Raw genomic sequence first — 13,807 nt, 5'->3', positions numbered from 1 at the left:
TCCCCTCTTCAATCCACCCTCCATTTCGCTTAAAGTGACTTTGACTCTCCTCTCCCCACTCTAAAAACTCCAGAAGTTTCATATTGCCTCTAGAAACAAATACAAATTACTCTGCTTAGCATTCAAAATCCTTCATAATCTTGTTTTTTTCCCCCTACTTTTCCAGTTTTTTCACACCTCACACCCAAACACTTAAGCTTTAATCCAGGCCTCTATGTTGTTTCATCTCTTGGGACTGGGCATTTTCTCTGGGTGTCCCCAAAGCATGGAATTCTCAGCTCCAACTACAGACTTTCCAGAGTTTCTTCAAATCCCAACTAAAATCCCACTTCCTACAGGAAGCCTTCCCCAAATGTCTCTAAACTCCAGTGCCTCCCATGGGTTATTTGCTATACCGTGTTTCCCCGATAATAAGACTTATCCCGAAAATAAGCCCTCCCCTTACTGTGTAAGATTCCTCTAAAATAAGCTCTCCCCCAAAAATAAGCCCTATTGAGATTGCTACTGTAGTGAAGGTGATTCCCTGCACTACACGCTACATTACGGTACCCTCTATATGCACTGTTCCCCCCTCCCCCCCCCCCCCCAGTGAATCGCACACCGCGCTCCGAGCTGCATCCAATCAGAGCTGTAGCAGTGAGCGCGTCATCCTGTTCTTCCCCGGTGATTTGCTTGCTGGCACCATTGAGAGCAGTGCCGTGGAGGAGAGCTGAGGCAGGACAACATAAAAACCCGGTATGTAAGCGGGAGTGAGGAGGCATGATGGGGGATAAAAGAACTCAGGGGGCATGATGGAGGATAAAAGAAGAACTCAGGGGGCATCATGGAGGATAGAAGGAGCACTCAGGGGCCATGATGGGGTTAAAACATTATTGAGGAGCATGATGGAGTGAAAAGAAGGACTGATGGTCATAATTTTATTATTCTGTCTGCACGGGTCACCTATGTTTTGGCAATTTGTTTGGATGGAAAGAAAGCCACACCTCTAATCATCAGTAAGAGCAAGAAAGATAAGATTAACCTGTATCAGGCATTTACGTTCTTGAAACCGAAAAAGCCTGGTGTACACAAGCCTTTATAAGAAAGTGGGTTGATTTAATGCTGCCACTTGTTATGCGAAGTAACCAAAGAGGTCTGATAACCTGGGATTCAGCCAGCACTCACCGTGCTAAAGAAATGAAGAACTTCCTTGAAGAGAGAAGACTAGATCAAGTAATGATTCCTGCAGGAATGACTGCCTATCTCCAGACCCTTGATATTGCAATAAACAAGCCATTCAAGGACCATTTGCACATGGAAGTCAATGACTACATTGAAAATAGAATGGAAAGAAATCCGCGTGGAAACTTTGTGAAGCCCTGTCTGCAAGAAGTCGTGACTTGGGTGAAGAAGTCATGGAATAAAATGACTGACAGCTGTGTCGCCAAGGCACTACGAGCAGGTTACCTGGACAAGACATGTTCATTTAAAGAGAGCTATATTGCTGGGCATGACAGATTGGGTCCACTTCTTCTGAAGGAAATAGAGGCGCAAGACATCCAGGACGGAATTCAGGGTATGGACACTTATGGCGATGTTGTTGAAGAAGATGACATGATCATTATTGAATAAAGGTACTTTTTTTTGTTCACATTTACCTGTTTATTAAAATTGCTGTCAATGTTCATTAAAATAAGCCCTCCCCTGAAAATAAGCCCTCCCCTGAAAATAAGCCCTCTGGTGTTTTTCTGTCCAAAAAAATTAATAAGACAGTGTCTTATTATCAGGGAAACACGGTATATACAAATTGTCTCTTTCAATAGATTGAGTTCCTAGACAGCAGAGACTGTTTTTAGCCTCTTTAGGTAGCCTCAGTGCTCAGATGTTTAATAAATGAACTGAATTTTATGAAAAACACAACCCAGAAGAACATTCCCCGAGCTAGGGAATTTAGAAAACTAAAGGAAGACTTCCGCGCTAGCCTCGACAATAAGAGTTGAGAAAGAAATTAAAGGAATTAGAGTAGGTAATGAGGAAACCAAACTATCACTCTTTGCAGATGATATGATGGTATACTTAGAGAACCCCAGAGATTCTACTAAAAAGCTATTAGAAATAATTCATAACTTTAGCAAAGTTGCAGGATACAAAATAAATCTACATAAATCCTCAGCATTTTTATACATCACCAACAAAATCCAACAGCAAGAGATACAAAGAGAAATTCCATTCAAAATAACTGTTGATAGCATAAAATATTTAGGAATCTATCTACCAAAGGAAAGTCAGGAATTATATGAGAAAATTACAAAACACTTTCCACACAAATAAAGTCATATTTAAATAATTGGAAAAATATTAAGTGCTCTTGGATAGGCTGAGAGAATATAATAAAGATGACAATACTCCCTAAACTAATATATTTATTTAGTGCTATACTAATCAGACTCCCAAAAAAATATTTTAATGACCTAGAAAAAATAACAACAAAATTAATATGGAAGAACAAAAGGTTGAGAATCTCAAGGGAATTAATGAAAAAAAAAATCAAATGAAGATGGCCTAGTTGTACCTGATCTAAAACTATATTATAAAGCAGCAGTCACCAAAACCATTTGGTATTAGCTAAGAAATAGATTAGTTGATCAGTGGAATAGGTTAGGTTCACAAGACAAAATAGTCAACTATAGCAATCTAGAACCAAATCAGTTCTAATGGAGCAGTAATGAACTGAACCATCTACACCCAGTAAAAGAACTCTGGGAGATGACTAAGAACCATTACATCGAATTCCCAATGCCTATATTTTTGCCCTCCTGCATTTTTTATTTCCTTCACAGGCTAACTGTGTAATTTTTTCGGAGTCCGATTCTTTTTGTACAGCAAAATAATGGTTTGGACATGTATACTTATTTTGTATTTAATTTATCCTCTAATATATTTAACATGTATTGGTCATCCTGCCATCTAGGGGAGGGGTGGGGGGAAGGAGGGGAAAAATTGGAACAAAAGGTTTGGTAATTGTCAATGCTGTAAAATTACCCATGCATATAACTTGTAAATAAAAAGCTATTAAAAAAAAAAAAAAACTATAGCAATCTAGTGTTTGACAAACCCAAAGGTCCTAACTTTGGGGATAAGAATTCATTATTTGACAAAAATTGCTGGGAAAACTGGAAATTAGTATGGCAGAAATTAGGCATAGACTCACACTTAATACCGTATACCACGATAAGATCAAAATGGTCCATGATTTAGGCATAAAGAACGAGGTTATAAATAAATTAGAGGAACATAGGATAGTTTACCTCTCAGACTTGTGGAGGAGGAAGCAATTTGTGACCAAAGATGAACTAGAGATCATTATTGATCACAAAATAGAAAATGTTTACTCTTTGATCCAGCAGTGTTTCTACTAGGCTTATACCCCAAAGAGATACTAAAGAAAGGAAAGGGACCTGTATATGCCAAAATGTTTGTGGCAGCCCTGTTTGTCGTGACTAGAAACTGGAAAATGATGGATGTCCATCAATTGGAGAACGGTTGGGTAAATTGTGGTATATGAAAATTATGGAATACTATTCTTCAGTAAGAAATGACCAGCAGAAAAAATAGAGAGGCTTGGAGAGACTTACATGAACTGATGCTAAGTGAAATGAGCAGAACCTAGAGATCATTATATACTTCAACAATGATACTGTATGAGGATGTATTCTGATGGAAGTGGATTTCGACAGAGAAGCTCTAACTCAGGTTCAATTGATCAAGGATGGATAGAAGCAGCTACACCCAAAGAAAGAACACTGGGAAATGAATGTAAACTGCTTGCATTTTTGTTTTTGTTTTTCTTCCCAGGTTATTTTTATCTTCTGAATCCAATTCTCCCTGTGCAACAAGAGAACTATTCGGTTCTGCACACATATATTGTACCTAGGATATACTGTGACATCTTGCCATCTGGGGAGAGGATAGAGAGAGGGAGGGGAAAAGTTGGAACAGAAGTGAGTGCAAGGGATAATGTTGTAAAAAATTATCCAGGCATGGGTTCTGTCAATAAAAAGTTATAATTAATTTTAAAAAATTTTAAAAAAGGAAGACTTCCTTTAGACCACTTCTTCTCACCCTTTCCTTTTTAAAGGAATAGGTAGACACTTAAATCCAAATCTGTCTCCTTTTTAATCTGTTCCTTACTATTTGAATAATACTTTAAATCTCTTCCAAACTAAAGATTAAATTCTTAATTGTTTTTATTTACTGCAAAAAGAGTGCAAATGGAAGGAGAGGAAAATTCAAATTGTGTTCTGATGATCAAAGATCACTGTAGATCTCTGGAGAAGTATATTTGAAACAACAAGTTGTAAGTATCACATAACTAAGTGTGATTGATGAGATGTCTGGTTTCATATACTTAATACTTAGTATAGTGATATAATGGTTCTCTAGTTCACATATATTCAGTATGCTGTAATGATGTAATTGTTATAGAGTATTTAAGGGCTGAGATAACTGGGGACACAGTCAGACTGGGACAGACTGTGAAGAAAACAGACTGTGAAGGAGACAATAAAGACTTGGGAGAAGAGAGCAGGCAGAAATAGAGAGAGAGAAAATTGGACCAAGTACTTTGGTACCAAGATATTTGAAAAAAAAAAAAAAAAAAAACAGAACTCTCTGAAACCAACATACTTACTTTCTACCAATTTAGTCTGGTACATTCAAATTAGTCTACTGAAGCTAAATGTCTCTTCATTCAATTTCTTAGGCAACCTCACTGAGAAGATGAAAAAACAACAAAATGTGTTTGTGGCAGCAAATATAAATACATATCTATATGTATATACTATTTACAAAGTATATGAAAATATATGTACATGTGGCTACATACACTTATATAATGTAGGGTTGAGAAATGATAGTATGTATGTAAGTATATATATATATATATATATATATATATACACACACACACACACACACACACACACATACATACACACGCACACATTTATGAAAATATATATCCTATTTCCTCTAGGCAGCTAAGTGGCACAGTAGGCCTTCTATCAAGATCTGTATTCAGATCCAGCCTCAGACACTTATTAACTGTAAGACCCTGGGAAAAGTATTTAATCTGTTTTCCTCCAATTTTTGTAAATGAGGATTAAGAGTACCTACCTCAGAGGGTTGTTGTAAGGATCAAAAGACAAAGAATTTGTAAAGTACATAACATAGTGCCACATAAATGCTTATTTCCTGAAGTGACATCAGAATCATAAAAAGATTCCATATATTGCAAATTCCTATTAATTTTTAGAGGATGTTATACTTCTAAAGATAACGGAAATAGGGAAATATCTGGAATTTGCCATTCTGAACAAAAGGAAATGACAAATGCTTGAGGGGAATGAGAGAAATTGATTCATGAACTGTTGGTGGATTAATGAATGGTTCAACCATTCTGGAATTAAGCCCAAAAGGTTATAAAATCCTTTGATCCAGCAATACTGCTATTAGGTCAATATCCCAAAAAGATCAAAAAAAAAGGGAAAAGCCCTATATGTACAAAAATCGTTATAGCTGTTTGTTTTGTTATGGCAAAGTAGTAAAAATTGAGGATGCTCATCAATTAGAGAGAGAATGGCTGAACAAGTTGTAGAAGCCCTATATGTACAAAAATCGTTATAGCTGTTTGTTTTGTTATGGCAAAGTAGTAAAAATTGAGGGATGCTCATCAATTAGAGAGAGAATGGCTGAACAAGTTGTAGTGTATGATTATGATGGAATACTACTGTGCTATAAGAAATAACAAGAAAGATGCTTTCAGAAAAACCTGAAAAGATTTATATGAACTGATACAAAGGAAAGTGAGCAGAACAAGGAGAACACAGCAATATGATGAACCAAGACAGTTTCAAAGAAATTATGATGAAAAATGCTACCCAAGAAAGAATTGATGAAGTCTGAATGCAGATCAAATTATACTTCTTTTTTTTTTTTCTTGTGTTTGATTTTTTTTTTTTTTTTGGTCTGTGTTTTCTTCTGTTCTAGTGGTAGTACAGAGAGTTATGGGAATCCCCTTTTGGTTGGAGGCGCAGATCCAACGTGAATGAATTCATGAACCCGAAATATTAGTGGCAAAAAAGAATGTTTTATTGGCACTAAGAAGTAAGCTTTGCTAGAAAGGCAGACTTCTGAGTGGCAAAGTCCTGTTAGGGAAATAGAGATTAGCGCTGAGAAGAAAATGTCTTTACAGCAGGCAAGAGTCCTAGTAGGCAACTAAGCATATTCCTACTCCAGACTTTTGCAAAGATATGAGTTTAGAATTATCATTTATAGAAGTCTAAGGTTAAAGCCCCCAATTGAAAAGAAAGCTCATGTCCCCAGGCCTAAATACTTGGAGTTTCAAACCACTCATAATCAGACCCAATTGAATGAAAGTCACTTTGAAGGCTTCCAGAATGGGGATAGGCTTCCCAAAAGATCAAGGGAGTGGAGGGTGGAGTGATTTGCCTTAGAAAGGCCCAGTCTGGAAAATATGCCTTCTTCTAGACTCTCTGGAGTCTGGGAGACCCCAAATCAAAGGGGACACAATTTCAGAGTGATTATTTTACAGATTAAAGGGGACACAGTTTCACCTGTTATTATTAATATGAAAATGTGTTTTATGTGACCATAAATGTATAACCTATATAAAACTGCTTGCCTTTTCAATAAAGTTGAAGTGCAAGGGAGAACCTGCAACTCAAAATTTTTAAAAGTGAGCGTTAAAAATTGGTTTTTATGTACAATTGCAAAAATTAGTTAAATACAAAGAAAGTACACATAGAGAAGGGAGAAGTATATTCAAGTGTTGATAAAGACACCTAATCCCTATCTAAAATGAGAAAAAAGGAAGAACTTAAGTGACAGCCATGGCCACAATAAACAAATAAATGAACATTATGTGAAAAGCGTAGGACTGATGTAAAATTACTGTATTCAAAATGTAATGTATAATTATTTTACTTTATATTCTCAATTGTGTAATATTTGATGTGTGTATTAATAGATATTGAAAGTTGATAAACCAACATGCCTCAGAAAACCACAAACTAACATTATCTATGCTGTATCTAGTTCCTGCTGAACTTGGGAGTTTTGAGGGAAGCCACTTATAGGCCAAGAATTTGACTTCTATGCTCCAGAAGATACAAGCTGTGAGACTAGTCATTTAAACCTCTCAGTGCCTAAAGCAAATCTTCAAAGTTAAAATTGTAAGCTTACATCTGTGAGGGGAGTTTCCACAAGGGAATGTAGAGCTCTTTATTCCAATGAAACCATAGATTAAGCCAAAAAACAAAACAAATACAAGCACAGTGACATAGTAGTATAATTAAATACTCATGAATAGTATAGTCAATAATAATTTAAGGAAGACAAAAAACAGATCAATTTGAGCTATCTACAGAACATCTGATAGATTTTATTTATGTTAAATCTTGAAGGAAGAATAAGAAGAGAGATACAAGGACGGAAACAAAGGTAAAAGGCAAAGAGTGAAGGACTGTCAATATCACATTAAAGGGTTTGGACTTGACTCTCTAAGTAAAAACAGGCTTAAAGAGGAAAAGAAATTGTTATTTCAAGATGAATTACTATATCACCAATGTGCAGGATTCAAGATTATTTTCAGTGACTAGTGGTTTTAAATTTAAAAGTGATAACACTTTCAGAATCCTTCTCTGAAGTATTTATTTAAAAGTATAAGTATATTGTTTGCATGCTTCTTGCCAAGAAGGAACCATAAGTTGCATCAACCAAAAAACTCTCCCCCAAGACTAATTAGCCTCCCTACTGAACTAGAGCTTTTCCCTAAGATTTCACTAGGTACAACATACACTTAGTATTCATCAGCCATACTGAGTACTTCTCATTTTCCCCCTCCATACCCTCATTCTTTTAACTATTTTTCTCTCCCCTCCTTCCACCAAAAAAAAAAAAAAGAAAGAAAAGAAAAGAAGAGAAAGAAAAGAAATAAAGGAAAAACAATCTTTGCAGTTTTCATAAATTTTGGGGAAATAGAAGTTAAATAAAAAGTCAATGCTAGGGGCAACTAGGTAGCTAGGACCTAAATTCGAATATGAGAGAAGAAAGAGGATGAGGATGTGGAGAAGAGGAGGAGGATTTACTGCACTACAAAAGGATTCCCACTGAGTACTGAAAAAAGACATACTTCACAGCCTGATACAAAAACATGATGGTACACTATGAACAGTCTCTAGATCTGAAGTCAGAATGACTGAAATAAGTCTTATAGTTCTGCCACTTACCATCTGAGTGACCCTCATTAATAGAATCAAGGGTACTTGTACTACACGATCTCTGAAGTCTTTTTCAGTTCTAATCCTATGATTTCCAAACCTTTCCAGCTAACCTGAACCTGCTGAAGTTGCTGATCCCCTGGCATAACCCATCCAAGGTCACTTCCACACCATGAGACACTGCATTAAATAAAGGATATAAAAAAGTTTTTTTTTAAATTTGAAAATTCTAATAAACACATTCAGACATCATACATCAGGAAGGACCTTGTAATATAGCAAAAAGAACAGACTCAAAATCAGTCTACCAATCATTTAGTATGTTTGTGATCTGGAGTAGGTAAAAGAATCACAGAAATCCTGCAGTTCAAGGGGTTCTCTGCCTACCCAATTCAACTATATGTGAACAGTAATCTCTAGGAGATTCCAAACAGTCGTTTCATCTTTCCTTGAAGACTTCCAGTCAATCACTTCCAGCCCATTCCACTTCTGCAAAGCTCTGTAAGAATCACTTAATTTCTCCATGCCTTAGTTTTATTAGCTAAATCACAGAGTTGTGAGGCTCAAACTAAAGAATATGAAAGCCAAAGAAAAATTGTCAAGTGTCATAAAAATTACTATTATGGAAACATAATGACCTTTTAAAAAATTGCTGAGAACTGTAACTAACAGAAATCGGACATGTCATTTTCAAATCTAATATCCAAAACCATAAGAATCCATGTTTATCAAAGAACTCTAAAAATCCACATATATTATGTGAAGTCTTGTGTAATAAAGGGAAAAGAAGATATCATACTCTACAATTTACAGAATGTAACTGATCTTTAGAATACTTTGCTTATTTAGACCAAGACAAGAACTAGACATGTTAATTCATAAAATTCTCTCTAACAATCCAGGTCTGCCTCTTCTCTACAGTTTACAATCCTCCTGGTAGAGTTCTTAACCTAGCATCTGTAACCTTTAAAAAAAAAAAAAAACTTATTTTGATAATTATATTTCAATATAATTGGTTTCCTTTGCAATCAATGTGTCACTTGTGCATTTTTTAAAATACTATTCTGAGAAAGAATCCATAGATTTCATGTATGGGAAGCCAAAAATATAGCAGAAAGAACAAACTCAAAATCATTTAAAATTTTGGAGTCCTAGAGAGTTACCCAAAACCCTGAACGGCTAAGTGACTTCCTCACCATAAACACTGACAGAATATGTCAGAGGCCCAACCAGTGTTTATGTTGGGGGAGGCCAAATACACAAAAGTAAAATGTAACATCGAAAAGAAAGAAAAGGGAGGAGGAAAAAGGAAGACAAGAAAGGGAGAGAGACAGAGAAGCAGGGAGGGAGGGAGGGGAGAGAGAAAAAGAGGTTTTAGTTCCTCTGTGTGTGTGTGTGTGTGTGTGTAAAAGCTAGTTACTGAACTTGGATAGAAAGAAAACATTCTCCCCATGTTGTGTTGATAGAAAAACATTCTCCCCAACTTGAATCCACCCCTTTTTGTTAACAGGGTTCAAGAAAAATGCATCAATGCTTTTCTCTGTCTTTCTATCTCTGTGTGGTCTGTCTGATTCTCACTGTGTCTCTGTCACCCACAAGATACAGGTGGAAATATCAAACTTCAGCCCCCAGAGGTGGCGGGTGGTGGCTAGCGTCTCCTCCCCGAGCACCGAAGGAGGCCGAGACTGAAAGGCAGGACGCCGGCACCTCTGGCCTCGAGACCCTCATGCAAGTCCAGTCGCCACCCCTGCCTACGAGGTGACGGGAGAGGAAGCTGCTGGGGAAGCCGGCTCCCAACCCGGGAGGAAAGGAGCCGTGACAAGCTAACCTGACAACCCCACAGCTCAGGAGATGCTGTTAACACGATGAGCCCCTCCAGGCCAAAGCAGAGCACCAGGGACGCGGGTCCCGACGCGGGCCCCGGGCAGGGAACTCTCGACGAGCCTGAGGCGTCCCAGCCCCGGCAGCTAAGCCGGGGCCGGCGGAGCAGAGCGCGTCGGGAGGCGGGGGGGGTGGGGCGAGGGAGGGGAAGCAGGGGAGGGGCGGCCCGCGGGCTCGGGCGCTCGACTCTCCGCACTTGGCAGTGGCAGGCCGAGCCTGAGCAGGTGGAGGCGGCGGCGGCGGCGGGTGGCGTTGGGCAGCGCTCCCTTTCCGCTCCCTCCTCTCTACTCCTCCTCCCGCACTCACCGTGGACTCCCGCACTTGGCTGTGGAAATGCTGCTCCCGGAGGGACACCTCGTCCTCCGCTTCCATCCTCCTTCATGCCCTCCGCTCCGCCGCCCAGATCCGCCGGCACCGCGGCACCATCGCCCGCCTAGAGACCGGGGGCTGGGGAGCGAGTGCTGCGACCCGAGCGGGAGCGGGAGCGGGCGCGGGCACGACAATAACAACAGCCGCCGCTGCCGCGGAAGCCTCTCGCGCTTGGGGGAGGACAGGACGCGAGAAAGGCGGAGGAGAGGGAGGAGGGAGGAGAGAGGAGAGAGATGAGGGGAAGGGGGGAGGGACCGTTTGGCTCCTCCCCTTTAGGGAAGGGGGAAACGTCGGAGGGGAAGCGCGCCCCAGCGCGCGCGTGCGTGTCACAGAAATGCGCCGCCTCCTATTGGGGAAAGAGGAGAACCGAGAGCTAAATGAAAGAGGCGGGGGTGGGGTTCGGGGAGAAGGGGGAGGAGAAGCAAATTAAAAATGGGCGGGAAAGGGGTGTGGTCTGGAAACACCCCCCTCCGGGGGCGTGGTCTGAGGGGCGGGGTGAAGCCTGGGCGGGGGCCGGGGGGCGGCTCGGGGACGGTTACGGAGGGGGTGTCTTTGCTCCTGCGTTAGCGTCCCAGGTTTGGCTCATCAAAGGTTAAAGGAACGGAACGCTGTAGGTTGGACCCCCTCCCATTTCCGGGGGTGTCTAGTGTTGTTACATGTCGGTGGCCGGCGCTTTTGTGTGGGCTGAATTGTCCGCTTCCAGCACCCCGCTCCGCTGGCTCCTCGTCCCGAGCTATGCCTTTTGTTTCCAAGTCCTCTGCAGACCCAAAGGGTGTTTTTTGTTTTGGGCTGGGAGGCCTCGTGGGTGGGTCCCCGGGACAAAGTAGGTGAAAGGTCAAGAACTACATCCAGAAGAGTCGGCTTTAATTTGTGAATCGGGACACTTGGGCTCCCAGAGAGCTGAAAAAAGGACCAGAAGTAAGGAATGGGAGGGCACCGGTCTCCTCAGCGGTTAAAGATAACCACTTATGTGCTCTCCCTAGTCACCGGGGGAGCTCACCAGGAGCCAAGAGGTGACATCTTCCAGGAGCTGTTTTGTCATTTTTAACAGGTGTGTTTAAGGACGAGTGAGAATATGTCCAAAATGAAGTGATATAGTGGAAAGATGGACCGGATGAGCTCTGAGAGGAGAAAACGGAGGAGACAGTACTCTGCTAGGATCATTTTCTCCAAGGTCACCTGTGTCCTTGCAATAAATCTAATGGCTCTGTCTCAGCTGTCATTCTCTTTGCCCTCTCAACAGCCTTCGAAATCGTGGACTGCCCCCTCTTCTTGCATCTCTAAAATTATGCACTGCATATACCAAAATAGTCATAGCCCCATTTTATGTGGTAACAACTAGAAATAAAGCTGGTGAATGAATCAACAAACGGAAATGTGGATACACTGGATTTTTGTGCAATAAGAAATGAATGAGAAATTCAGGAAACCATGGGAAGATTTGTATGAATGGATGCCAAATAAAAAGCAGAAATTAGAACAATATACACAGTGACTACAATAAGGTAAATGAAAAGGCTGTATAGCTTATTGCTTCCACTTTCTCACCTCCTACTCAACCCTTACAAACTAGATTGAGTCCTAAATATGAGATAAAACTGTTGTCTCCGTAATCTTCAATAATCTCTTTATTGCTAAATCCAATGGCCTTTTTTCAGTACTTGTCCTTCATGCCTTTTCTGTACATTTGACACTTGACAAACCCATACTTCTTGATACAGTCTCCTCCCTAAATTTCTAAACACTACTCAGTCATGATGCTTTTCCTGCCTGTATGACCTGTATATCCTGTATGACCAATCCTTCTTAGTCTACTTTAAAGATCATTATTCATGTCTTGTCCCCTATGCATGGGTGTAACTCGGGACTTGGTCCTTGGTCTTCCATTGAACTATCATTTTCTAAGCAGATGACTCCCAAATATATTAAGACTTTAGCTTATTCCTGAACTCTAGTTCCACACCTCTGAATGCTGGTGACTCACATGTAAGATGTCTAAAACAAACTTCACTTTCTCTCCTCCTAAATTGACCTCTCCTTAATTTATTTCTTTGGAGAGTACAGCCATTGTTTCCAATCATTCAGATTCATAATTTCAAATTTTCACTTTCCCTTACCATTCATATACAATCAGTTGTCATCAGAAAAATATAACTGCCATTTTGGCATTCCTGACAAAACCTGGAAGGGTAGACAACAAACTGTAACTGGGACTAGAAGCTGGGAGTTTTAAGGCACATGACAACACTCCAAAATGGGAGGTGATAGTGATCCCAAGAGTATGTGATCAACCAATCAGAGGTGAAATGATGGATCTACATTCCCACCTTTAGCCAACATAGCCAATTATGATATTTGGCTCCAACACAACTATATCAATCCTTCACCCTTTACAACCAAACATTCCACTTATTTTCCCTTAAGTCCTTCATATCTTTGGATAGGTATCATGAGGCCATTCTCTACCATCTTGCCAGTGACCAGCCAAGGAGAAAAAAATCATTTACTAAAAAGGATGCATGATTAAAAATGTCTGGGAGTCAATCATTGTTCTAAAGTTGGACTTGCAGGCTTGCAGGGGTCCTCAAACTTTTTAAATAGGGGGCCAGTTCACTGTCCTTCAGACTGTTGGAGGGCCGGACTATAGTAAAAACATAAACTTTGTTTTGTGGGCCTTTAAATAAAGAAACTTCATGGCCCTGGGTGAGGGGGTTAACTGTCCTCAGCTGCCGCATCTGGCCCGAGGGCTGTAGTTTGAGGACCCCTACAAGGAGGTTCTGCTTCCACCACCCTTTCTTTTCTACTGCTTAGTTAGCTCTATTAAATACTCTCTGCAGTGGTGGTTGTCAGTTCTGTTTTCTCTATGCTAAACTACTCAGCCAGCCGTTCAATTGTTCTCCAATACAATAATTTCCAAACTTTTATATTAAGCATCACAGCCAATAAAATAATTTTGCATACTCAGGCCCAGTATATGTGTAATTATTCATAATTATACCCATTTACTACTATACTTATACTTACTACTACATCATTAAAAACATTTTAGAAAGTAAGATAAGGATGAAATATTTGAATCTAGAATGGAAGAGAGTCACTAAGTCTATTAAGAAGGAAAGTAACATGTGATTTGTGCTTAAAAAATAAATTTGGGAGCTGTGTGGAAAATGAATTTGCCTGGAGAGAGACTAGAGGTAAGGAGGCCAAAGAACAAGCTATAGCAATAATCCAAGCAAGTGGTGATGAAATATAGTGGTGGCTATATCTGATGGAAAGTG

The 13,807-nt window shown here is 39.9% G+C and overlaps 1 protein-coding gene and 1 long non-coding RNA gene across 2 annotated transcripts in view; one reads left to right on the top strand and one right to left on the bottom strand.

The window, feature by feature from the left end:
* LMBR1 (limb development membrane protein 1) overlaps positions 1–10,899 on the bottom strand; it is a 177,891-nt gene extending 166,992 nt beyond the window's left edge. Inside the window, exon 1 of the mRNA XM_051962658.1 lies at positions 10,467–10,899. Within this exon, the coding sequence (XP_051818618.1) occupies positions 10,467–10,532 (66 nt within the window). The 5' untranslated portion in view covers positions 10,533–10,899. The remainder of the gene's footprint in view (positions 1–10,466) is intronic.
* Positions 10,900–11,067: 168 nt separating this feature from the next.
* On the top strand, positions 11,068–13,493 carry LOC127564011 (uncharacterized). The gene is made up of 2 exons (XR_007954168.1): positions 11,068–11,447; positions 11,581–13,493. It is a non-coding gene; the product is annotated as an uncharacterized LOC127564011 (long non-coding RNA).
* The last annotated feature ends 314 nt before the right edge of the window (positions 13,494–13,807 follow it).

The sequence above is a fragment of the Antechinus flavipes genome, chromosome 5 (genome assembly GCF_016432865.1).
Source record: "Antechinus flavipes isolate AdamAnt ecotype Samford, QLD, Australia chromosome 5, AdamAnt_v2, whole genome shotgun sequence".
Taxonomy (NCBI): Eukaryota; Metazoa; Chordata; class Mammalia; order Dasyuromorphia; family Dasyuridae; genus Antechinus; species Antechinus flavipes.
Note: the sequence above shows the minus strand (reverse complement) of the source record. Positions and strands in the feature narration are given on the sequence as shown.